Below are 27,068 nucleotides of genomic sequence, written 5' to 3' on the forward strand. Positions count from 1 at the left end.
TTATTCTGCAACAGCATTCTCCATCGAACACGAATAACATGTCTAACAATGAAGAAGATGCGGGTATCGTGATCACTTCTGGGTTATAAATCATCATACTTTCATTGGATGTGTGTCTCATGGTCAATTAAGTTATCTAAATTTGCGAAACATTTTGTTTGACAATGTTCCACCAGTTTTGATTATATGCTATGTGTTAAAATGCTGACAATGAAGAATGTGCAGTAATGGAGTTGTTATTCTAAATTGTGTGTTCATATATCGTCGCTCATTATACCGTCGATGTCCTGCGTCTGGAACTAAGACCGAAGAATGCTTTTATAGTGTATAGTCGAGTAAGGATTTATTGGAACCAAAAATCTGCAGAATATCAGGCCCAGTTAATTTTAACATAGATAACTGCTTGTGTCCTACAGACCGTGGGATGATGATATGATTCAACAATGTTAAGACAGGACTCCAAGGACTCTAAAGAGAGTGGGTTTCTAAGGAACAAAACTTATACTACACACTATATTGTTTAGTATGACGTAGTAATAATATTATTTCAAATTTCGGGTTTGAATTTTAGATTTCGAGTATCGGATCCAAAAAATTGGTTTCTGAATATTATCGGGTTTGAATTACGGATTTTGGATTTCCAATCAAAAAAATTCATATTGAAATTAGATTTGTAATTCATTAAATCATAGTTGGATATTAATTTTGGAATATTTTTTGGATTCAGAACGAGTTACATGATAAATAAATTCAGACTTTTATCATATCCAAACCCGTGTAGCGTAGTTGTTATCTTTTTTCCAAGCCTACGGATGAAACTTGATATACATGCTGTGTTTTCTATTCTAAAAGTTGATATTTAATCATGATTAATAGCTGATTAATTATTATTTTATAATTTGTTGAATTGATTAAATTTTTGATTACTTTTAATTAATTTAATCAATTACTGATTGATTTTTATTCTTTAACTTCAGTGATTAAGTCGAATGTTTATTATCGTCGTGCGGAAGCAATACGTGCATTAGAATTATAATTAACTAGCTTTTAATTCGTGCCATGCACGAGTGATTTATAATATTTAGTAGGCGGAGTATAGTATAGTATATTATTGGTTGTATATTAATAATTTTGTACTCCCTTCGTTTCTTTTTACTTTGCTAATTTGAAATGTTGGTATTGTTCATAACATGAGATAAATGATTAATTTACGCCAATTTTATAAGACCAAATATAGTCATTAGTGATCTTATTGAATTCATATTTTAATATGATAAAGTTTTTATATTTAATATTAATATAAAACTAAAGATATTAACGATAGAAAGTGTGCATTGGCAAACGTGTCCAAAGCAAACATGAAAAGTAATAAGAGACGGAGAGAATATTATTCTATTCTAAAATTATCTAATTTATTGAAAAATCTGATTAATTCTTAGAAATATTTTACATGTTAGTCATTATACTTCACTGAAAATTTCTATATCAAAAAATTTGGGATAAATTTCAAATCAATAAATAATCAATTAACTCTAATTTCTGATTTATCGTTTTCACCATCGTTCTTCTCAAGACATCAAAACTCCTCACGTACTTTGAAAAGATATTTTGGGGTGAAAGCGAATATAAGAGAGGGCTGTTGTTCCTGGATTTGTAGCTAAGATGTGGAGCAGAGCGAGCAGAAGAGAACAAGAAACAGATGACAGGTGGCACACAAGCACCAGACAGGATCGCTCAAACCAAACACTTATCCAACAACTACATGCATTGCGTATGGAATCATTCATTCGTAGCTGGCTGGCCCATCCACCACCCTGCACCATTTATATTACAATTTAATTGCAGCGACGACATCCTTTATTTATATTTTCAATATCATCGTCTAATAATTTCAATGTTAGATTCAAAACATATATACTTGTAAATTTATTATTTAAGAAGCGAAATGATATCAAAAATCACAAGATGCACTTTGCTCAGTATCGAGAGTTATGGAAAATGCATGTGACTGTTTAAAATTACATTTACATAAACAAAACGTGAGGCCACTTACTTTTCACTCTATTCTACTAAACTGCAAACACAATTAGTCGATCATCAAATGGTATCTATTTGCATTTTGCAATCATATCTGGCTGGCATTTCTTCCTGCCGCAGTGAGTAGTAGTTTCAGTTACAAATCAGAATGACCAAAAAGAAAGTACTTATTCCGATCTTTAAACAATTAATTTCGAGTCGCTTCAGTTGGTATTCAGTTCTAGCATCTCTAGCTTGTTTCCCATCTACTAAAATTGCTTTCATTCGATCAAATGTCTCAGCAAAATCAGCAAAGCAAGGCTCTCTAGTAACACCATTTGCACTTTTCTGGCACCTTTTGGCTTCTGAACAGTGAACACCCTGGAGGATGAAATTGGACTTATATTCTGGGGCCTGCTAATTGAAGTTTATTTCACTACCTCGCTAGCAAATAATAAGCCCATCAAAGGTAATAAGCCAATATATCATAAGAAAATAATCTTGAAATGATCATTCTTGCGAAAAGTACATAGTTTCACATTCGCAGTAGGAAAAATGCCAACATTCACGGCAGTGATTACAGAGTTGCAGTCATGCTAGTACTTGAATGCTGCACTATTATTCGTGTAGCCGTGGAGAATACTTGTATTACTTGTTCATGACTTCAATTCATGTATGATGTACCTGCTCATATATATGTATGCTTTCCTAATGTTTATATTCATATAACTCACAGTTAAGCCTATTATTCTATGGAAATGCAAAAACATATGAGTTTCCTCGTTCTAGTTTATGCACTAAGTGTCCTGTCATTTCTCAAGTTTGGCTGCGGAAGCTGTGATGAGAGTGAGAAACAAGCTTTGCTGCTCCTTAAAGAGAGTCTCACTGACGAGCAAGCCTTTAATTGCTTGTCGTCGTGGGTTGGAGATGATTGTTGTGCATGGTATGGAATCGGTTGCAACAACATAACCGGACATGTCCTGCAACTTGATCTTAGACAATGCTATCTAACAGGTGATCAAATAAACCCTTCCTTGCTTGATTTAAAATATTTGACTCACTTGGACTTGAGCTACAACAGTTTTGAGAATGTTCAAATTCCAGAATTTTTCGGGTCCTTCAAGGATCTGACATATCTGAACCTCTCTCACATATATTTGAAAGGTTCGGTACCCCATCATTTTGGAAATCTTTCAAACTTACGATACCTTGATCTAAGTGCATACTTTCATTATGATTTAAGTATTGATAATATGGAATGGTTAACTAGACTTTCTTCATTGGTACACTTAGATCTCTCCTTTGTTGATCTTTCTAGGGCAACTAACTGGTTTCGAGACATTAACATGCTTCCTGATTCTTTATTAGTCCTGAAAATGGTAAATTGTCAGCTGCCCAACAATATCCCACTTCATCTCCCATTTACAAATATAACATCTCTTATTTCACTCAATCTTGGTCTGAATCAGTTCAATTCTTCTTTTCCTTTGTGGGTTTTTAACAATACTGGCATTGCTTACCTTTCACTTAGGAGTAACCAATTTAATGGCCCAATTCCTGATTCTATTGGAAAGTTGACATCTCTTGTTAATCTTGATCTGAGTTCTAACAATTTTCAAGGTCCGGTCCCCGAATCCATAGGAGCTTTGGCATATCTTGCTAACCTTGATCTTGGAGAAAATTATGTACATGGATTGATTCCTCAATCTATTGGAAATTTGACTTCACTTCAACAAGTTAATCTTGCTGGAAATGAAATAATTGATCAAATCCCAAGTGGCATGGGCAATCTCACAGGACTTCGGTTCCTCAACATAAATTTCAATGAATTAAGGGGTTTTCTACCAGAAACATTTTGCCAGATCTCCAAGCTTGAAACATTGTTCGCACGTGGTAATCAACTTAGTGGAAGCATTCCCAGATGCATCGGAAAATTATCAAATCTAGGATACCTGGATCTCTCTCATAATTCTTGGGATGGTTTTCTATCAGAGCATCACTTTGCTAATCTTACCAGCCTCAGAGACTTGTCTATTTCCTCAAGGTCTAACCTAGTGTTGAATGTTAGTTCTGCATGGGCTCCTCCGTTTCAGCTTGAATCTATATACTTGGAGTCCTTAAAAGTTGGTCCTAAATTTCCTAACTGGCTTCTTGCACAGGGAGATCTTCAATATCTTTTAATTCCAAATACAAGCATGTCAGATGTCCCAACTGATTGGTTTGTGAGTTTCTTATCTCGAGCAACCACTCTTGATTTATCCAACAATGAAATCAATAGTGAACAATTGTCATTAATTTCAGTAGATTCAAGTCCTTTCATGAGTGCATTGCTGTTGTCAAATAACCGTTTGTCGGGTGAATTTCCTGCATTTTTATGCAATCTAACGTCATTGTCAATTTTAGTTCTCTCCAACAATAACTTTTCAGGAAAAATCCCCCAATGCATAAGCAACATGACCCGGATGGGGGATCTTGATGTCATGAATAACAGTCTCTCTGGTGAAATTCCTGTCTTCTTGGGTTTTTGGGGAGAACTCGCGTATTTAAACTTACACAACAATGAGTTTGAAGGAACACTCCCTTGGTCCATCCAAAATTTGAGAAAGCTAGTTGCACTTGATGCGGGAAAGAATAATTTGAGGGATATTCTTCCTCCTTGGACCAGAGACCAATTACCTCATCTCCGATATCTAATACTCCGGTCCAACAATTTCTATGGTAATATTCCCACAGAACTTTGCCACCACACATTAATTCAAGTTTTAGACTTGTCACAAAATCTATTTACTGGGAACATTCCTCCTTGTTTCAACAATTTTAGTGCCATGATTACAAGTGACAGCAGTGAATACTTGTACTATCACGCCTTCAGTGTTGGAGAAGTTAGAAGGATAGTAGATGATGCTAAAGGATATGAGCAAATATACACCTCTACGCTCAGGTTCATGTTTGCCATTGATTTGTCAAACAATAATATCAGTGGGGAGATTCCTGAAGAGTTGATGGATCTTAGTGGTTTGATGAGTTTGAATTTAGCAGGTAATCATCTAGCTGGAAGAATTCCTGACAAGATCGGAAAACTTGGAAAACTGGAATATCTTGATCTCTCTAGAAATGAACTATATGGTCCTATTCCACAAAGTCTGTCAGATTTGAATTTTTTAAGCCGCTTGAACCTTTCCTTCAATGATTTGTCAGGGAGAATTCCCACAGGAAACCAACTCCAGACCCTTGACAATCCATCCATATATGCTGGCAACAATCAGCTCTGTGGAAAACCCATCCAGAAGCCCTGCACCATTCACGACTCTAGTGAAACCAATTCTGATTCAGATGACGGGCACGTGTGGTTTTATGCTGGAATAGGACCTGGTCTCTTGGTTGGCTTTTTGGGGTTCTGCGCTTCTTTGCATTTCATCAAGTCTTGGAGGTATTTATATTTCCAAACTGTGGAAAAAGCCTTTGACAAGATAGCAATTAAGGTTGCTTTGTTGCGCAGAAAGATCCATAACAAACAGGTCCCTCCCTTTCACACAAGCACACACAAAGAAACTCAGTTGTATTAAAAATGTCATCTTTTTGTCCTGTATTGATTTTTTTCTTCTTTTTTACTCTTAGCGCTTCTAGCATCAATTGTCTTAAAGTTCTAAATTTACAATAATATGTTACAACACTGATGTCTGAATATTTTTCTTAGCAGACGTAGGTTCTTTATCAAGCAGTAACCTTTACGAATTTGCAGTACATAAATGGAGCTCCAGGAAGAATATGTCTGGTTATATTCTATTTATTGAATCCAGCTCTATAGTATATGTCAATAAAGAGACATCCGTATGTTAATGCAGCAGTGTCTCTGATTGTAAATTTGTTGTTATTGTATTCTTATGTTTACCACTTATCATAGTGAAAGTAGTATTGCAACTAGTAAAAATAGCAATCCCAGACTTATTCTACTGGAATTCCTTCATGCGCTACAAGCATGGGGCGATGATGCCAGTGCAGTCTATTAAGCTTCCTCTTTTTTTTTTTTTGAGAAATATTCTTTTAAGCTTCTTATCCGAGAAGTCCCAGATTTACTCTGTTCCATCACTTCTTACGAGCTCAAAAATTTGTTTAGATGTAGAATTCCCCCACACATGATCAAAGACAACTGATTACATGTCAGTGACAAATGGTGACATGAACAAAGTAGAAGACAGTAAAAAATACAGACACCTTGAAACTTGGGCCTCTGTGAGTTAAAAGAATTTTCTTAACAGCTCCTGAAATTATAAATTGGTGAGATATCTCATCTTTTCTAGAGACCAGTTGGTTTTAAAAATTTACAACTGATGATTACAACACTGAGGCTTCGCCATATGTTTCTCCAATTTGTCGACAAAATACTTGTTCTTGAAGCATCTTTTATTGGGATGTGATCTAGATTACAAGTTAGTAGGTTGATTGGCAAGTTTGTAATCAGATCGTCCCCCATGACAGCATCAGCAATTAGATGTCTACGCCTTTTAGCAATAGGTCTCATCTTGACAGATATATGTTAGATTATTATCTCAAGCTACAAGGACACAAGGACATTTTTCAGATAATAATAGATGATGATAACTTACACATTCTCCTCAGTCCACCCGTAAATTAAGACATCGAAACAGATCAAACCATACACAGGAATTTGATTACCTGGAACAATTTTGACTGCCAAACACAAATTGTAATTCTACTTGTAAACTGCAAATCGGTCAGATACTTCCTTCCCTCCTCGATCTGAATCTTTTAACTTAAGCTTTAACAATTTTCACAAGTTTCAAATTCAAGAATATTTTGGCTACTTTAAATATCTAACATATCCTTTAAATTCCAGAAAATAAACTAAATGCTTCACTTCCAGAGATTGGGAATCTGGCAGAACTTACAAGCCTCCATATATATCTTGTAATGAACTAAGCAGTTTTCTACTGAAACCATTGTGCCAAATGTTGCAAAACCATTCCAGTTGATTGGTTTGCTAGCCAGGGTGGCCTTGAGATTGTGGGGCCAGTCAAAATCAGTTTTCAGGGCTCTATATATACTCTGCATATTTCATACATTTATACAAAGGATTTGAAAATTTTAGGACTCTTAAGCGTGGGGTCCTAGGCGCAAGTTTTGTCCGCCTATAGCCGCTTATTTAAGGCATCAGTCATAAAATTCATCAGGTCCCCAAACTTTGCATACATTAACACTCTTAATAACCGTTATCAGGTGAATTTCCTGCATTTATATGCAATCTAGCATCTTTGTCAATATTTTTCTCTCCAACGATATGTTTTCTGGAAAGATCCCATCGTGCTTAGGAAACTTGACGCTAGCTGTTGATAAATATTGATCTGATTAAAATTAGGCTTTCTGGTAATATTCCTGGCTCTTTGGGATATCTAAGTGAACTGTTTGATTTGAACTTGCACAACAGAAATGTCAAGGAAAATTCCTTTGTCCTTCCAGAATTTGACAAGCCTGCTTGCACTTGATGCGGGAAAAAATAATTTGAGCAGCATTCTTCTTGTTTAGAATGGAGAGCAATTACCTTCCATGCGGTGTTTGATACTCCAGTCCAACAATTTCTACGAAAATATCCCCACATAGCTTTGTCACCACTCCTCACTTCAAGATTCAGACTTGGCAGAAAATAAATTAACAAGACATATTCCTTCTTGTTTAGGTGATTTCAGTTCCATGATTTCAAGTGATGATGGTCAAAGACCCAAAGACGCTTTATTTATGTCCAGATATGTATAAAATTACACCAGATTTAAAATAATATTTTAAAATTTTCTATTATGCGGTCCAGCTTTTTTGAAGTTATCCCAGGATGAATTAGGCCCGGACCGTTTTTTTATGTAAAACATTGAGAGTTAGTGAAGAAAATAAATAAAAAAAACTTGAAAACAAAACTCCGGTCAGGTTTTCAAGTAAGGAAGGGAGGAGATTAGAGATTTAAAAATAATTTACAACGAGATTAAGTAAGATTTGTCCTTTGGCAAAGAAATTTTTCCCAAAGTTAAGCCTAGGTGATTTTTTTTTTTTCAAAGTTAGCTGAGGTGAAATTTTTTCCTGGCTCCGTCCTTGTACACTGAGGTTTGTGGTTTCAACTGCAGAGCCGGGCCTGAGGGTGTGCGGGTTGTTCAACGGAACAGGGCCCTCAAATATTAGGGGCACAATTTTTATGTAGGTGTATATATATGTATAGTTAAAATGAAAAAAAAACAGCAAAAAAAGTAAATTTTATTTTTAAGATTAAAAAATTGTAAATGAAAAAAAATTGAAAAGTGTTATACACTTCAATAATTTTTAAATGTTATCTTGAATAAGTTATATAAATTCTAAAAAATATTAATTATAGCATAATCATGTTAATAAAAATAAATACTTGTATTGAAAAATAATTGCATTGAAAATTGTCACAGTTAGATAAAATTCTAATTTAACTACTAACTTCATTAAAGTTAATTAATTTAACTACTTATACTATTTTTTTTCTTTCTTGATGACCATATGCAGTAATTATATCATTAAAATAATGATTCAATCTTTAGTAACTAATTTATTTTAAATTATATTCATTTTTAATTTATACATGCATATATATATATATATATATATATATATATATATATATATATATATCAAATATGAAACAAGTAATTTAAATATAAAATGTAGACTATAAAAATAATTTGTTGTAAAATGTAGACTATAAAAATATTATTAATGGATTTGCTTCAAAAAATGTTAGAAAAACAATTTTCAGATAATTTTATATTATCTATGTATTTGTTTTATTTTTTTACAATTTTCCGTTAATTTTTATAATTTGAAAAAAAATATGTTATGCACTTTAATTGTAATATGATTTTTACAGTTTTGTGTCAATATTTATTATTGCATGTACTCATATATTTTTAGACTATTAGGGCACATTTTTTACATTTTGCACAGGGCACTTCAAATCTCAGGCACGGCCCTGTTCAACTGATCTATCAAGCAACAACATCAGTGGAGAAATTCCAGAGGAATTGATGGATCTGTGAAGTTTATCTTATTTAAGTTTAGTGGGTAATCATCTAGCTGGAAAAATCCCTGAACGGATTGGAGAACTAAAAAGTCTGGAACTTCATGATCTTTCTAGAAATGAACTTCATGGTCCTATTCCACAAAGTCTGTCGGAGTCAAACATTTTAAGCCACTTACACCTATGCTTTAATGATTTATTAGGGAGAATTCCCGCTGGAAACCAACTCCAGAACCTTGACAATCCATCCATATATGCTGGCAACAGTGAGCTTTGCAGAAGACCTATATTGAAGCCCTGCACCAGCGATACAGAATCACATAATATTCGCGGTTACAATGAAACTAGTTCTGATTCAGATGATGAGCGCATCTGGTTTTACACTGGGATAGGACCCGGTCTCTTAGTTGGCTTTTTGGGATTTTGTGGCTCTTTGCATTTCAGCAAGTCTTGGAGGAATTCATACTTTCAATTTGTCGAAAAAGTCTTTGACAAAATAGCTCTTCGCTTTGCTTTGTTGCGCAGAAAGTTCCAAACCTAACAGCTGCAGCATTATTACTTCCACACAAGCACACACAAAGATGAAAGAACCTTTAAAAAAAATCATCTTAGTCTGGTAATCTTTTCTCCGTTTGTAATATTAATGATTCTTAAACACCAATTGCTCAGCGAGTTCCTCTAATATTAACCTGACAATTGACAATGATATCTAGATATTTCTTTCTGTTTCTACTTGTTATGTTGTATTCTTATGACTTCTCATGCATTACTTTGTCATTGCTTATCTTCGTAAACAAAAGTCTTGAAAAAACAACAGAAATCACAATCTACAAAATTGAGGAAAAAACCGATTCATGTAAAAACTGAGGATATCCTAGGAAACTCCAGTGTCCAGGAATATAAGCTCATTCTGATTCATCCACTTCAGAAAAATGATTATGTTTGTTCAAGTGATATTCATATGGACTAATTACATTAATTAAGCTTATAAGTTAATTTAGCCAACTTCAGAAGCTAAAAATACAAAACTTAAGTTCAGATAGACAGACAGACAAATCATGCTATATATCCCAAATTTTGTTCCAATTTTTCTTTCCAAATGATGTGCCAGACAAATGGTTGAATTTAATTGAGTGGTTTATATGGGGGTCCATTATTATTAATGTGAGTGGAACCAATCATACATTGACAACTAAGTTTTGGAGAAAAAAATTGGGAACAATTTTTGGGTACCTAGCAATTTCCCATATTAATACAACTCGAGTTCAAGATTCGATCAATCAGATTGAGCAGTCCCTATCTTTGCCGTCCACTTTGATTATGGAAACAGCTCGACTGATGGAAGTGTCGAGGTCAAATAAGTTATCAAGATGGATTCTTAAGGAAAAAAGCGAGAATCGTGTCCATGAAAAAGATTAATAATGTATCATGCTGAAAAGATAAAAGAGAATAGAATTATAGTGGTAGTCCATGCTTTAGAAAAGGCAAGCCACTGTGTCAGATGCATAATAAAGATACATTTCTACTATGTTGTGGCTTCAAACGGAACAATATTCACTTTCACAACTTGTAGATTCATCAAAAGAGAACAAGAATCTGTAAAGGTATAAATTAAAATGCAATCCAATTAATTGCATTCAGTATATCTAACTCGGAAGTAGAGGTTTGGAATTTAGATACTTTTACTACCCTCCATAAGACTGGATTTGCTCTTATGAAAATTTTTGATCTGCTAGATGATAAATTATGGTAAAGTTGATGATGATCTAAATTTTAAGGAAGACGAGAGATGTGTGAGTATTTACATTTCTATGACTGACTATCATCCAAGAAGACGTTTAGAGTTTTTCGGCATGTATACTGCTTACTCCTTCAATTATTAGAAAAGACTAAAGAACAATGTTCTGAAAATCCCCGATTTATCTTAAAAATATTTTAAATACTAAATCGGCGGGTCAATCGATTATTTCTGATTCCCGATTTCTACAGCAATGCTAAAGAGTAGTAAAGTTCAGTAGATCCTGTGATTTATACAGGTAGATTACTTATGTATCCCTTGTTTTTTAAATTTGTGAGAAGGGGACTAAACAGAGTTACCCACTGATGATAGAATTGTTCCCAGTATTTATAACCAAGACAAAACTCTTTCCAACTGACAAGACTCCACTTAAGCTTCCCCTATGATTATTAAAGCATTTGGCTCTTGAATGAAATCTAAAGTCGACCCTGATAAGATTTTCTGTGGTGATATAATGAGGTTGCATAGTTTTTAGGTTCTGTTTATCAACAATTAAAGATAGTGGCCAAACTATATAATTTAAATAATGGTAGGTCAGGCCACACATGTCAATTATATAATTTTCAAGACCATTGTAGTTGATGACTAGTTTGAGTTGTAGTTTTAATAATGAACTCAATCTAGGAAAATATTGTGGACAGTTACTTGTAGGGTCAGTTTTGAAAGTGTGTGTGGTCCATTGCCTTTGTCTGGATGCCTAATGCTTACTTATTGCATGGTGGTGAACAAATGAGGACATCATATCATGGGCTACACTGTCCCCCTCTGCTTTGCATCTCATTTTACAGACACATAAATTTCAGATGCAATGGCTAAGGCATGGGTTTCCATCTCACAAAAACAGATGGGGTAATTTTATATTTGAAACAGACATGTATTAGTTCACAACGTATCCCGTGCATCAGACTCCCGCAACATGGTCTCCGAGACGGGACTTGATGGATAGTTAGTCCTCCAACAGACACTTAATTTTGGTGATAATTATGACTGCACTGTAAAATTGGATACTTGACTGTATCTTTCACCAGAAGATGCAAAGATAAGAGGAACAGACAGAGTGCAGCTCTCTTTTTCTCAACTTTTTTTGCTCAATAATAGGATACTTTTGGTTAATGATAAATGATATAATAGAAGTAGTTGAAGAACTCAAAAAACAACAGTCTTTTCATTGGTTAAATCATAGTTACATAGGACTGGGTTCGATTCGAAACGGGGAACGAAATCGGGTACGTGGAACATTAGTTTTAGTGAATCTGGTACGATGGAACGTATAGGTACGATGGAACGTATGGGTACGATTAGTCCTTTTAAAAAGAATTCTATAATCATATATATAAATTCCATTATAATATACAATTTTAGTTGATAATTTATACATTTATAATTTTTTATAAAGAAAAAGATATTGAATAACAAATAAAAGTACACATTTATTGATAAAATAAATTACTTATCATATGACATAGACATGGATCTATTGTTCAAAACAAGAATGAAGTGTGTTCTTGCGGGTCGTCACTTCCGGGATCTGGGTCGCGACCCTGAACGTTTCCGTTCGCGTTTCCGACCGTATCGGGTACGAACGATCTAGATCGCGGTTCGTGGCAGCGTCCCCGTTTCCTTGTATCTATGGGTTAAATGTCTCATCAGCTTTTATTCTGACTTCACACACAACATCCTCCACTCTCTCTTTCTCCATCTTATCTCCCATCAGTTTCCATTTCATTTCTTCACCAAATTTAGTAAGAACTATATTACTAACACGTACCCCTGTCTTCAGATTACTCATTCTCATCTATAATAACTCAATCCTATAGCTCATGCCAAGGAGTTCTAGACATCTGGTATGTTTCTTTCACTTTGTTGTCTTCAGAAGAACTACTTTTGATATATTTCTGTCCAAAATTCTTGATTGTTATCATTATTTGCTGCTTCTTGTGCTTAGTCTTTTACTTCTTGGGAAAATCATGGCATATAACTTGTTTTTAACTGAAATTTACTGAGAATTTTTGTTGTGATGAGGCCTTAACTTATGTTTTACTCTTCTGGGATGCATGAAGTTGCAGACTAGCAGCTATGTAAATTAGGTGACCTTGAGTGAAACTAATAAGAAACTGTGATGTTGTACTTTTCAAATAAAGGGCAGTCCTGGAAGTAGCCAGATGAATGATAAGAAACACACAGCTTATGAATATCAATCATACATGCCTAGTTATAATTGTAATTGCATAAAACTGGAATCAGATCTTTGATTTTAGTTACATCTGTTTATAGGGTCTGTCGAATTGAGCTGACTGTAGAACTTGGTAAATTGAATTGGTCACTGATCAATTATCAAAGTTTATCTATGAAAAGTCCCTAGAGAAATCCATGGCTTTTAATTGCTCGTAACTATGTTGAAGTCTAATAGTCTATGATTCTCACTTCAACTCTTTGGAAAATTTTGGCACATTTTATTCAAGCTGTTCTATTTAGATTTTGAACTCAAGTTAGGGACTGAGAGAGATGTTCTGATCTGGACTCATCCTAGTAACTACCTTAGCACCAAGCTAGTTCATTGAACGTGTTGTGAAGTAGAGAATATGGTTCTGGGGTACAATATCAACCGCCTGATAGCGTTTATAATAATGTGTCTTCTCCCTTCTTAGCTTGATGGTGTTGGACGTTTAAGTTAAAAGTAGGCGTCAAGATATTACTGCTCTGAGTAGGCTGTTTATGTATTGTTTTTGGTATGTATTAGTCTCCCTGCATTCAAACTAATTTGATTTAAACAACTGCAGGAGCTGAGTCCTGCGTGAAGTTAGCAAGAACGATGAAAACTTCTGCTTAACCACAAGTATCAGTGTTAGCAATCTCCCTTGTGGTGGTTTCTCTAGCTTGGACTAGATTTGGACCATCTAGCATCACTGTTGTGGCCATGATGATGCAGCATCCATACAATACTTTTGAATCGGAAGACGACTCTGAAGTCAGCAGCCAGGTAGCCTCCAATGTATCCATCTATGACAAATCACCGGGATCCAATCACAGCACCCCTACTTCCTCCTGCCTCACAAATCCTATGCAGCTTCAGAATCCAATTTTCAATACTCTCGACTTAACTCTTGGCTTCAATCATTCAAATGTGGAGGCAACAAACGATACAAATATGCATGATCATAACGTCGAGGAGAGTGCTCCCAATATGCCTCCAGGCACAATGCCTAGAGTTTTTTCTTGCAATTATTGCAGGAGAAAATTTTACAGCTCACAAGCTCTAGGAGGCCATCAAAATGCACACAAACGAGAGAGGACGTTGGCCAAGAGGGCAATGCGGATGGGAATATTATCAGATAGGTACGCAAGCTTGGCGTCTCTTCCACTACATGGCTCTGCCTATAGGTCCTTAGGAATTGAAGCTCATGCCTCCATGCATCACGGAGTCGTTCCCCCGGTTAGGCCTCCATTTCATGGAGCAAAATTTGACCAGGGATTCTGTGGATTGCCAGTGTTTGTGGAGGAAGATGAATCTGAGATGTTTTGGCCTGGTAGCTTTCGACAAATTGAACAGAGAAGCAATGCTCATGTTCTGTCTGGTTATGAGTTAGGACAAAATTCCAACTTTGTGACCATGGCTCCACAACCTGCACCACCTCAACCAGAATTTTCTCAACCTGATCTTACCTTGAAACTTTAAATCACCCTTAACTTGTTCCAGTATTTTTGCTTTTTCTTTAGTTGCAATATATTAATTTCTCTAGATCTGATCTTCTCTGTACAGCAACACCTAGCAAAAGTTTCATAATGGGTGTGAACTCAAGTATTTTACTTTTTGCTCTAATGTTTTTTTACAATTTGTACTATTTCAGTGATATATAAGATGCAAGTATCTTTAAATAAGGGCACTTCTCTTTAATGACCTTAAAACGTCACACACAAAAAATGTCTCACGAGACTGTCCCGTGTCTATTACTAGATCCGCCACATCTCGCAAGCAAATTATATGTTAGTGATGTTTAGTTTGTTCTTGTTTTTTCTTAGCTATGGAGCTTGTCTATTGGTTACACCTAGCTTGATAGTGGATCTGCTTTACATTTAAACTGATGTGGACTCTCTTTCTATCTACTTGACTTGGCAGGAGCTTGTTCTGTTCCTTGTTTTTTTGTAAGTGTTATATCTCTTTCTATTGGAGTAGCTTTTGCAGAACCACAGTCTAACTATGGACCATTTCTTAACTATTTTTGGCAAGTGGAACTTGTTGAAGCTGAGTGGCCTTTTTCTGCTCACCTTTTTGATTGTTCTCACTACCTTAGTACATGTATGCCCTTTGCATTTTCTGTGGATTTTTATGAATAAAGTAAAAATTAAAAGAAGCATCATTATTTTGTTTTAAAAAAAACATAATTTTTATATCATTCAAATGTTGCTGGTGAAATCTCGCTCTCCGTCTTCAGCAAGCTACTCGTTCTCTCAAATTCAGAAACCCTGGTTTGAAGATTGTGCGTGGGCTGTTTTGTGGGATGCTGCTCTTATTGATCTCGGCTGGCTCCAGAACTAGATTGCCGGAACCTACGTCCCTACCTTACTTCATCGCCGGCTTTCTCTAGTACTTTTATATTTATTACTTGAAAAGAAACGTTTATAATCCTAAAGGTACGATCTTTACATCCTTTCTTTGTAAATCTTGATTTGTCCTTTGATTTTTACAAGTTTTCGACTACTGCATTCAAAGTGTTTTGAGTTCTGCGGTGTACTTGGGTTGTGCTTCAACTTTGTTTGTATGATTTTGAGTTCTATTGTGTTGCTGTCGAGCTGCTACTGAGTTGTGTTTCATTGTTGGTTTGTTTAGTTGTGGCTTGTGGGTTTTAATTTCGATTTTCTAAAAAATCTGTATTTAGATTATGTTCAGTGAATTGTTGTGTTTGTGTTTCTGCGATTGCTGAATTCGTCGTCCGAGTTTCGCTGTTCTGCATGTAATCGAGTCGTTGAGTTTTGTACTGTGTCACAACACCGAGTCGTTGAGTTTTGCACCGAGTCACAGCTGGCCGAAACCGTTACATTTTTTAATCCGTAATTTATTGTGATTGTTTGATTTTTAGGTAACATTTTAATTTTAAATTAGGTTGGCTTTAATTACGGAATCTTTTTTATTGACTATTCTTTTTTTGTCTTTATTAGCTTTAGTTATTATATTTACGTTTTAAATTTTGATTGTAATCGGATAAATACTTTTTATAAATATTTAGTACCATTTATGGGGTTCATTGATGACTTTATTGTGCCGTTAATGGCTTTCAGTGCCATTTTTATGGCTTGTATCACCGTTTTATGGTCATTATATATAATATTCTTAATTATGTTTTTTTGAAAGCATTCTTAATTTTGTTTTGAACTCTATTTTTATTCTTTTGTTAAATTATTAAATTATTAAATTATTATGTGTCTTTGGTTAGAGTGTAATTAATATTTCTACTTTATTTTATTTCCTCTTGATTTTTGATATATATATATATTCTTTCGTTCTTATTAAATTATTTTTTGATTTTTGATATATATATATATATATATATATATATATATATATATATATTATTTTCTTGTATATTGATTTATGTTTTGTTTAGTTTGTTTTTTTTAAGATACTTTGGAAGCGAGATTCACGTGTATTCTTTTCTCATTCATTTAAACTTTATTGTCTAAACGTCCGGAGTTGTGCTTGCATGACTTTCGGTTAGACGATAAACTTTCTTGAAAGAAAGATATCCCCGATGCGGTTTATTGTATTTTGATACAATTCATCTGGGTGTATGTAGACCTTAAAAAAAATGTTGTTGGTGAAATAGTTAAAGGCCGTATGGAAAACTTGATATATTAAAATAAATAAAAAAAAGTCGGTTCTTTTATTATTACAAATATTTTGATAACGATATTTTATGCTCGAAAGACCTCTCACCTAACTTTTCACATAAATATGAAGACAATATCATTACTATAAAGAAACTAGAGATGAAAACGCGCTCCGCGCGATTGAAAATCTTTTGAGTTTTTTTTTGTTGTATATACCCTGTTTTATGTTTTTGAATTTTATAAGGGAGCATAAAGCAGTAGCTCCAGAAGAGCGTTGGTTCTTTATGTTTCCTTTCTTCCATTGTTTAGATTTTAGCTCATGGATGTGCCAGACACGGACAATCTGTAGAGGCAGTAAATTTGAAGAGCAAGAGACATGTGAAGTGGAAACCAAAAATCTGGTAACTAATACAGCAGTAATGAATAAGTCTTGAGAATACAGGAATAAGTAATTTTATATAAATACGAAAGAAAATGGTGAAGCAGAGAATGGCTAGAAAAGATGAAATTTTTGAGCCAGATTCCTCAGGAGTGTTGGTTGCTCAAGCTTGTCCTCCAATTACCTAGAGTCCACAACTCTTTTGGGATCATTTCAAGTGAGAAATGATCTGTATGCAATTAACCTCAAATTGTCCGGCGGCAGTGTCTGTTAGAAAGGAAAACTGAAAAAGTCAGCAGCCTCTCATATCACCAAGATCATGCCATATGTATGTTTCTATATCTTAATCAAAACTTTGTAGTTGGAACAAAGAACACTTGGTCATCTGTTTCTCAGTACAGGAATATGTAATCTGTCGAGTAGTATTATATATCTTATATTCAGAGGATCAAACTTTTTCTCTATCAAGTTGAAGGCACAATTTTTCCTCTGTTATCTACTTTTTCTTCCGATTTTAAATTAAATTTAGTGTCACCTAACATATTAATCAGGTTTTTCACAAATAAATAATCTAGGCCACAAATAATATTTTAAGCCGAAATATTAAAATAATATACAACAAAGATAAATATGCGCAAAACAATAACTAAAAAGAGCTGGTTCTTGTATTCATTCAATGTCTAGACAGCAGACTTGCATGCAATTCATTACTAAGAATTTGTTCATAATCTAGTCAAAAAGAGTTGCAAGCTTGCAAGCAAGAAAGAGATAGAACTTCTGAAAATGTAAGTACGTTCTCAGCACTTAGATGTCAAGATCACATTGTTACTGGCCTTCATTGAGTTCCTGGCTTCCATCTTCACCAAGTTCCTGGGATGCATCTTCTTCACAGGAGGATCGCTTCCTTTTCTTTTTATCCTCGGTTGTCAGCACAGTATTGCTACTAGTTGCAGGGCCTGACTGACAAGCAGTTTCCTGGATGATAGGATTAAGAAATTAATAGCTAAAGACTTGCGAGATGTCAACATAAATCATAAAACTAATCTGAAAAGGTATGTGCTATGAATGTTTGTAAATATTGGAGGGTGACACAGGCATTCATGGGAGTGTGAAGTAAGCACACTCACTTTTCTAGCCTCTTTTTGTGCATACACAGCCTCTAATCCCTCCACTGGGGTGAAAACTGTCGAGACTCTGTAATCCTGGAGACCCTCAATCAAATTATACTTGTCCAGTTTGAGCTTGAAGACCAATTCTTTGCCTAACAGGGTATTCAGCTCTTTGGGAACTGAGTCATCACCAGGCTTCATTTTTCCTAGCAGCTTCTTGGCTGATGTGTCTAGCAAATTTTCGGCAGGATAATTGAACATGACCACAGTTGTAGTACCAGTACGATCCTGTACCTCAGCTTTGACACGATACCTGGATAGAAAGGTGTAAGCAAGAGTATAATTTATCAAACAAAACGAAGAGTCATCCCTCTAAACTTGGCTAATCATATTAATCTGTGATGCCTCACAATTTAATAATCACATCCAATGAAGCAACCTTAGTTAGCTCGCATGTATTAAATATGTTACGAAAGTCCTAGGAAGCATAATAGATATATATAAACTTCAATGAGATTCAACCGGTTCCAGGAGACAAAAAGAGGAGGTGCAATATTAATATTTGATGCCTTACAGAGCGAGAGGGTATTCTAGTGTCCCACAAGAACGACAGACATAAACCCCATTTTCGAATTCAGCTTTTTTCACACATGATCTGCAAGCAATATAGTACCAGCCCTGGCCAGAATTTATGCCTGTTATCGTCGCCTTCAAGGTGACAACAGATTCCTGCGAGAGTTCCAATTTTATAGTGAATCTAGGGTCCAGGGCATAGTACTTGACAGTTGTAAGTCAAAAGAAGTGTTCATATATACCTTCATCTCTCCTGCGCCAGTAGCCTTCACAAGTGCATCCACAGTCATACGGTTGATAAACATTTCTTCCTCAGGGGTTAACTTTGCAGCAGAGGTGCCCTGAATAGGTTTAGCTTGAATTGAGAGCGCGGAAAATCGCTCCTTTATGGAGGTAACGTGGTCAACCTCTGGGTTTATGTAGACCTTGTTAGCGCTAGTTGTAGAAAAAGTGAGTGAACCTGACACATTTAAGCTAATTGTTTCAGGCACATTGTTCGTTAAATAACACATAATATTAGAAGCTACCCACAAATTCGGAAAGCCATAATAGGGAGCACATCATAACCCAAACCTTGACGAAAGCGTTTAACTGTCACTGAAGAGACCAGGAGAACATAAGGGCCGGAATCCTGTGTGTACAAGGCAGGATCAAATTCTTCCCCAAGTTTTCCCCAGAGAGTGACTGTGCTATTGACCGAACTAATAAAAGATCAATGGTCATTAATATATGAGGATGAATAACATCAGAGATAGTGAAATTGAGTTTGAATTTTTGTTTCACAGAAAAGTGTATGAAGGCAGCCAGTGAGATGAGAAAATGTCGAAAAAAGCCGACTTACTAGTCTGTTAAAATCTGGATATCCCTTTTTTTGGAGCCGCTCCTAACAGTTTCAATCCCCTCAAAACCAGTAAAGCAACCTAAAATATCTGTATAGCCACAACCCAAAAATGCTCCTCAGGCATATTGAAAAAACCGAGAGTTATATGACAAAACAAAGGAAAGAATTGTGCACTTGAAAAAGTTAGTCATTTGACGTGGCAAATTCAAAAAAGCACGCATTAATAGGGTCTGCACCTGGAAATATGAAAATTTTAATCTTTTCAAAACAAACCATAAGTAGGTTTTGAAGGAATTTACGGAAGAGCGGAAGCATGATATAACAATTATCAATCCGTAAATCATGAATCGCGCATATAGAAAGACACATAAATTACACATACGATTTATGAAATAGTTTTAGAATCGAATTCTAACCTTTAAAAGCGATCCAAGGAAGACAAAGAGAGGTCCTAGCAGTTGCTTCTCAATGCGTGAAGCACTCTACCGGTATCCACCAAGATTAATTCTTCGATGAAGCTTTTATAAAGATGGAGCCCTTCTACTTTTGAGAGAGAGAGAGAGATGAAGAAGGTGAGGGAGGCTACTAGGTTTTCACAAAACCCCAGTTGTCTAAAGCCTTCTCATCTCTTTCTTTATATAGGGCCCTCCTAGGTTTTACACAATTATTATATCTGTAACATCTGGGATTATCCGTGTAAATATTTTAATGATTAATGAATATTATATGAATTTCTGTGAATTAATTGGTTCCTGTTCTATTTATTTAGTTATACATTTCTGATTAAATTTGAGGAATATCAATTTTTATATGTTCAGTATAAAATATAGTTTATTTAGATATTGTCATATCGATTTATGTATTGTCGTATGATTTTATATTTGATTTATGGATTTAATTATGTATATTATAATTAATTATTAATTATTTTGATTTTCCGAAAACTGTCAACCTGTAACGGTACCGAGATTTTACTTCCCGAAAATTTCAACAAAATTCACCTTTAGCCTAATTTGAACATTCCGGACACTTTTCATGTTTTGACTTTTTCGATCCGGAGTACGGTTTGTTCCGGAGCCGGTCCGGCGGAATTTTTCGGTATTTGATAATTATCTGTTTGTCTCGATAAACGTGAAACTAGATATTTATGTTCATCCTTATCTTGTAATAATGACAGTGGGACCCGCATAATAATTACGGATTGAAAAGCCCCGTTTTGATAGTTATCTCGAAAACCGGTACCGATTGGAACCGTTTTAGTAATATGAAGCTATTAAACATTGTATTTTCGTGTCATATATGATTCAAAGGGGTACTAATTATTCATAATTATAAATAGTCTTAACCGTATCTTATTTCATTACGAAAATCATAAAACCAGTTAAAACCGAGAAATTCCCGAGAGTGTTCTTCGTGTTCTTGAGATTCAAACGAAGATTTGGAAGCGTTATCGGACTCGGATTTTGGCGTTCAAGTACTCAAATCGAAGGTTTTGACGAGTAGAATCCAAATCTAGCATCAGTTTTAGTGCAGAAACATCAGGTAGGTTCGGATTTGGGATTTTTAATTCGGATTAAATAAGCTTAAATTAGGGCTTTCTGATTTTAAAGTGGTTTGTGTGATTTTATGATTCCATATTGTAGATTATCTCCTCCTGGTCATTTTCATATATTATATGTGTGATTTGGAGTTCAATAACATGCTTAATTTTGAGTTTAATTTTCGAATTTCATAATTAGGGTTTATAAACGGATTGAATAATTTCAATTGGAATTGGGGGTTTTTAGTTCTGGTGATTATGGACTGAAATTGATGTGATAAACATGTTCAGCACGTTGTAAGGAGTTTATACATGCTTTGATATGTGGTGAACGATGTCAGAAATAATCGCCGGAATCTGGAAAACGTCCCGCCAACGGCGGGACTGTTCTTCGATTTTTCGGCCGATTCTGGCATTGTTTGATGAATATGGTTGTTGATATAGCTTCCTTGTGATGATTAAACGCGATCTGGAGAGTTTGGTAGCCGGAGGTGGCCTGAAACGCTGTCTCCGGCGAGTGACAGTCGGCCGGCGGTATAATTACGTTTTAGTACCCCAGCTTTTGTAGACGATGCAGTGGAGGTACTGGAGTTTCGTTTCTAACTTTTCAGTCCCTCCTCAAACTTTTCAAATCTTTCACTTTAAACCCTGTAGTTTTAAAATTTTCAAAAATGTTTTATTTTAATTGTTTTAATTAATTTTAATTTCGAAAAATCATTTATATATTTCAAAAATAGTTTTTAATTATTTATTAATTCAAAAATAATTCTGATTTAATTTATTAATTAATTTTAATTAGTAATTAATTATTATAATTAGTCAATTAATTTAAATATTAATTGATTAATTGTTTTATTTAATTATTAATTAATTTTAATTGATTTATTAATTAGATTTAATTATTTTAAATGATTTTAAAATTCCGAAAAATAGTTTCGAGCTTTGAAATATTATTCTAAAATATGTGTGAAGCTCGTTAATTGTTTTCAAATGATTTCGGACTTGATTTCGAGTATCCAAAATTGATTATTTATTTATAAAATGATTCTTTGGCCCGTTTTAATTCCGAAAAATGTTCTAAAATTCATATCAAATACCAGAAAAATCCTTTTGGCTTCAAACCTTCTTTGAAAAATAAATTTTATCGAATATCTTATGTGATACGTGTTATGTGATCTCTGATTGATGTGTTACGTGTCTACATGAACATTATAAGATTGTTTTGATATATCTTTTGATCCGTAAGTCGGGTTTAAATGAAACGAAGGGTAGTTAGGAAATCGTTGCGAAGGTGTGATAATAAGAATAGTATGAGATCATATATTGATAAAGAATTGTTGTGATTAGCAGAAGAAGCGAGACGTAGGAAGGGAAAGCAAGTGGTGATAGAGTAGTATAGCGAGCAAGCGTAGTTGAAACTTGAGATCAGCTATATAAGGCAAGTTCCCTCAGACTTTCCTTCAATTATATGTTGTATCTGTTGTGATTATTTAGTGAACTTTCTGATGAAGTCCTGTGACCTATTGGGTTATAGCATGGATTATTTATCCTATTGATTCTTGAACCTTCAACCAGATTTCTTGAACTATATTATGGACTACTTACCTTATTGATTCTTGAACCTTTGAACGATTCTTTGATACCTGCTACGAAACTTATTTCAATTGTAAACCTTCCATCTTTAAAACTTCTAAATGATTACCATGAGAACCTAATTTCATTTCAAAAATATACCCTCGATACCTCAACCAGTTATCAATCACTTTTATTTCAGACCGTAACCAGTTGAACGACCCCAAATAACATCTGTTATGACATATACCTTACAGTTGATTGATTCTTTCCATAAACTCCAGTTTCTTGATCTTAACAGCATTCATTTATACTTGGATTCTTTTTGTGAACCTAGAACCCTTCTTCATGTAAACACGAAACTTTGACGTGCTTTGCCATCCTATAAGGCAATATCTGATTCTTTGCTAAAACCATGAAGATAATTCTCATTTCTCCTTTGAGATCCATTTGAGACACTTTGAGTAGTAGTTGCTTCTGCTTCAAAATTTATTTATGATATTGATGTTCTTATTTTATTGAATAATATTGTTGATCATCTTGATTGTGATAGAATTGGATAGTTTTCTAAACTTGGACCAGATGAATGGTCAGACCAGATGAGTGGTCACTTTAGGCCAATGTGTGCCTTGGATCCAGTAAACGGGCATGGTGGGACCTGCTCGGGGTTAGTGTCTGACTGATCAGCAGCCTAACCTTTGATTTTTAAAAATAAATTTAATATCCAATTCTAATCAATGTTCTAAAAACAAATCTTGGTATTGAGATTGATTCCTTGAGACACTGGTTTCCTTCAGCTTATGATTAATATTGTAAATTGATATTGTTATACTTGCTGAGCTGGTTAGCTCACTCTTGCGGTATTTTATGTTCTTTCCAGTGAAAGCAGAGAAAGTTGGTAACGATGACCCTCAGGCTAGTGGTAAGGCCAGGATTCCAGGCTAGGAGATGAAGAAAGCTATCAGCGGCACCTGGCTTTTTATATATATGTACTAGTTTGAATAACGAGAGACAAGTGATGTGTAAGCTTGTAAGATTTAAGTTTATATTTTGGGATTGGGTTTGTAATAATTAAAGTTATGCTGTGGCTTGTTTTATACTTTAACCTGTTGCGATCCATGGACAGCTAAGGGTCACTGCATATATTATATTAATTACAGGTTTATGTTATGTTGTGGACCCCAAACTTCTGACCCGGGTTTGGAGGGCGCCACAATATCAATATATATTAATATATATAAATCCCACACTTTATCTTATAAAATGTTTAAATAATAATTAAAACTATTTTAATTATTATTATTTTCTAAACTCCTTAGAAAATAACCTGCTCTCTCAAAAAATCCCTTCATCAATAAATTAATCTTTTTATGGTGTGACCCTGTAGGTTCAATATTATGCCGGTAGTAGGAATAAATAATAATAAACCTTTTATTAATTATTTATATGAATTCTAAAATTCACTAAATATAATTAACTGATTAATTATATTTATTCTACATCGTGAGTGATGCTTCTCAACATATCGCGACTATCCGGATAATATGAATTCTCTGCTTAGAATAACAAGAACCTGTCAGTGACTAGTTACCGTACAATTAATTCCTTCTACCCTTACAATATCCCGATTAAATACAAGACATGGATCTCGTGTCAAGCCTATCAAATTTAATCATATGATTTCTTGTTCTTAATGCGAAGTTCATATTAATGCAAATTAGAAACTCCTTTCTAATTTCATACACTCTGGCCAGAGATTCCAGAACTTGCATAGAAAGAATAACATAGGATATTCTCTTCCTATACTGGAAGGGGTAGATCCTCTATTGACGTTAACTATCTCTATACATAAATCCCTATGCCCAGAATAGTCCTAATGGTTGTCCTTGAGACTAAGGACTAAACCAAAGCACAGTTCTTTATATATAAGATAACTTTAACGATCTCAAGTCTTAGGACACTTGTACAACTATCACTCAGTGAATAACTATTGACACGTGAGTAATCTCCATTAGTTATTCAACTTATCGAGTCATGTTCAGTGAACTTATTCCCCAATAAGCACCTACATACTGGCTATAGTGTCACCACACAAATGCCTATGAGAACAGACATCCTCCTCAAGGGAGCAAGCACAGTATGTACCAATCTTTGCGGATTTACTAACTTCCGATTAGTTATCCTATGATCAGGAACTGTTTAAGTCCAGAGTTATCATCTTCTAGATCTCACTATTATAATCTCATTATAATTCTAGAAGCTTTACTCCAAACTATGGAACATCTTATTTAAAACACTTTAAATAGATAAATCCCATAATAAAATCAAAACTAGTCTTTTATTAATATTAATGAAATCAAATACGAATACAAGAAAGTATTTCCTAACTCATCATACATGATTGGATTTAGGACAAACACTTTCAGGTTTGCACTGGCGCACAAATTTTCCGGTATTTCACTAAGTTTTTGAGGCCAGCAAGTGCGTAAAAGGGTAGCATTTCTTGCCTGGAGCTTTCCCAGGCTAGAAGTTATTTGAAGCAAAGATTGTAAAGCAAGACTTATATTCCGAGTTTATATAATTTATATAAATGGGATAGTTTGGACCACAGAGCGCAATAGCACGAAGAGGGAAAGTAACCTATCCTAAATAACAACAAAAACTGAAAACGAAGAGATTATGAAGTAAGTGAAATCAAGGGCACTAAAGCTGGCATTAGTTTCAGGCAAAAACTATAAATCATGCAATCAACTCAACAGAACTCACTCAAACCGGTGCCATTATATTGAGCAAGAAATTATAAATTATGCAATCAACTCAACAGAATTAACTCAAACCGGGCACTAAGCCACAGCTGTTGTGAATCTTACATATATACGTATAAAAGAAGAGGAGCAACCTCAACGTTGGCAATTTATAAAATTTATAAAATGGCCGGGAACACTTAAAAAAGGAAAATAGTGTGATACCTGAGAGGACAGTTGGGTCATTAGCTCGACTTTGCAGCACAGTCTGATTCACAAATTCAAAGCCATATCGCCCGATGCTAACATCACTCTCCTGCAATTCTTGGACAGCAGTTGTTGCGAGAAAAAGGAGTTTGACATTGCTTGCAAGAGGCCTGTACGGGTACATGTTTGTTGTGACCTTCAAATTCCTGAGGTTATATACCCTCCCCTCAAGCACACGATCCGCATAGCGAGAAACCAAATGCTTGCGCACAGAAGCATGCATAAGGTTTCCCTGAGGATTCGAAAAAGAAGATACGGAGTGAACAAATATGTAGAGGTAACGATAGGTGCTAATTTTTTTGGCAAAGAACTGACCTTCTCATCAATGAGTATCATATCAAGGCTTATCAAATTCCCGTCCTTCGTGTTGACTGACTCCCATTTTCTGCAAACACGGACCTTGATCATCCAATCTTCTGTATGGTCATCTAGTTCCGAAAGGTAAGAAAAAGCCATGGCTGCATTTCAAATAGAAAGAAGCAGGTCAGGAGCCATAAACAAAGAGACATAGTTGTGCACAAGCAATCAACCGACCGAATTGATGGAATAACATACCGGAGCAAACCTCGTTATTTGTAAACGCAAATGAGCAGCGAATCCAAGTAGAGCCATTAGCGCGAGATGTGATAATTTATAGCATCTCAGCTGGGCAGCCGATAGGTCAGCCGTTACCGGAATGGTGGTAACTGCACAGGCTCTTGAACTCCCCACCCTAAAAACTCCACCCCTCTTATCTACCGTGCACATATTTTCATACGAAATAACTCAATCTTATAATTTAAATTTAAATTAAATTAAAGGTTATGGAAGAGGGCCAGGGAGCGTGAAACAGTGAAGGAGAGCTGTGGAGCGTGCCACGTCAGCTCTGAGGAACCTCCTTTATATAAAACTAGGTGTATAACCCGCGCTTCGCGCGGGCACTGAAAATATCATGAAGACTGTAAGTGTTGCGCGTGAGATAGCGATGAAGAGAAAATAATATAAGTGGCCTCCGTAATCTCATAATGTTAATTGGTTTTATTCTGAAGAAAATGAGTGCACTTAATATATTTTTTATATAGTCCATAATTTCTGAAATTTTTAATTTCTTATTTATTGTTGAAATATAAAAAAATATTGTTAGTCATAAAGAGTGTAAGAGAGTGTATCAAATATTTAGCTATATTTTGATTTCCAAAAAAAATAAAAATATTTAGCTATATTTCAGTGAGAAATCTACTTACATGGCTAAACTCAAAACTTCAAAAGGTGAATAATAATATACAAAATTTTCTGATACAAGTTCTCCACTATGAAGCAGAGATATCAAATGAACCAACTGGAGGTGTACATTTAATTTAGGTACAGCACATATACAC

General features: G+C 34.8%; 2 protein-coding genes and 1 non-coding gene across 3 annotated transcripts; 2 read left to right on the forward strand and 1 right to left on the reverse strand.

Annotated features, from left to right (window-relative positions):
- Positions 1-2,093: 2,093 nt before the first annotated feature.
- LOC108201984 (receptor-like protein EIX1) lies at positions 2,094-5,975 on the forward strand. Its single transcript, XM_017370336.2, has 2 exons — positions 2,094-5,534; positions 5,717-5,975. Exons 1-2 carry the CDS (start codon positions 2,769-2,771, stop codon positions 5,720-5,722), a joined length of 2,772 nt encoding a protein of 923 aa, XP_017225825.1. The 5' UTR covers positions 2,094-2,768; the 3' UTR covers positions 5,723-5,975.
- Positions 5,976-12,035: 6,060 nt separating this feature from the next.
- LOC108200343 (uncharacterized) lies at positions 12,036-14,738 on the forward strand. Its single transcript, XR_010287689.1, has 2 exons — positions 12,036-12,703; positions 13,640-14,738. It is a non-coding gene; the product is annotated as an uncharacterized LOC108200343 (transcript).
- Positions 14,739-17,706: 2,968 nt separating this feature from the next.
- Positions 17,707-19,273, reverse strand: LOC108201486 (uncharacterized). The gene is made up of 4 exons (XM_064084953.1): positions 18,989-19,273; positions 18,748-18,902; positions 18,192-18,486; positions 17,707-18,039 (listed from the first exon to the last, which is right to left on the reverse strand). The coding sequence occupies exons 1-4, from the start codon at positions 19,256-19,258 to the stop codon at positions 17,890-17,892; spliced, it is 870 nt and encodes a 289-aa protein (XP_063941023.1). The 5' UTR covers positions 19,259-19,273; the 3' UTR covers positions 17,707-17,889.
- Positions 19,274-27,068: the final 7,795 nt, after the last annotated feature.

The sequence above is a fragment of the Daucus carota genome, chromosome 9, assembly GCF_001625215.2.
Source record: "Daucus carota subsp. sativus chromosome 9, DH1 v3.0, whole genome shotgun sequence".
Lineage (NCBI taxonomy): Eukaryota > Viridiplantae > Streptophyta > Magnoliopsida > Apiales > Apiaceae > Daucus > Daucus carota.

Coding starts and splice junctions, on each gene's coding strand:
- LOC108201984 (XM_017370336.2), top strand. CDS start 2,769: ATGGAAATGCAAAAACATATGAGTTTCCTCGTTCTAGTTTATGCACTA.
- LOC108201486 (XM_064084953.1), bottom strand. CDS start 19,258: ATGTGTTATTTAACGAACAATGTGCCTGAAACAATTAGCTTAAATGTG. Junction 18,487..18,747: donor CTAGAATACCCTCTCGCTCT/GTAAGGCATCAA, acceptor CTTTCTATCCAG/GTATCGTGTCAAAGCTGAGG. Junction 18,040..18,191: donor CACAAAAAGAGGCTAGAAAA/GTGAGTGTGCTT, acceptor CCTATCATCCAG/GAAACTGCTTGTCAGTCAGG.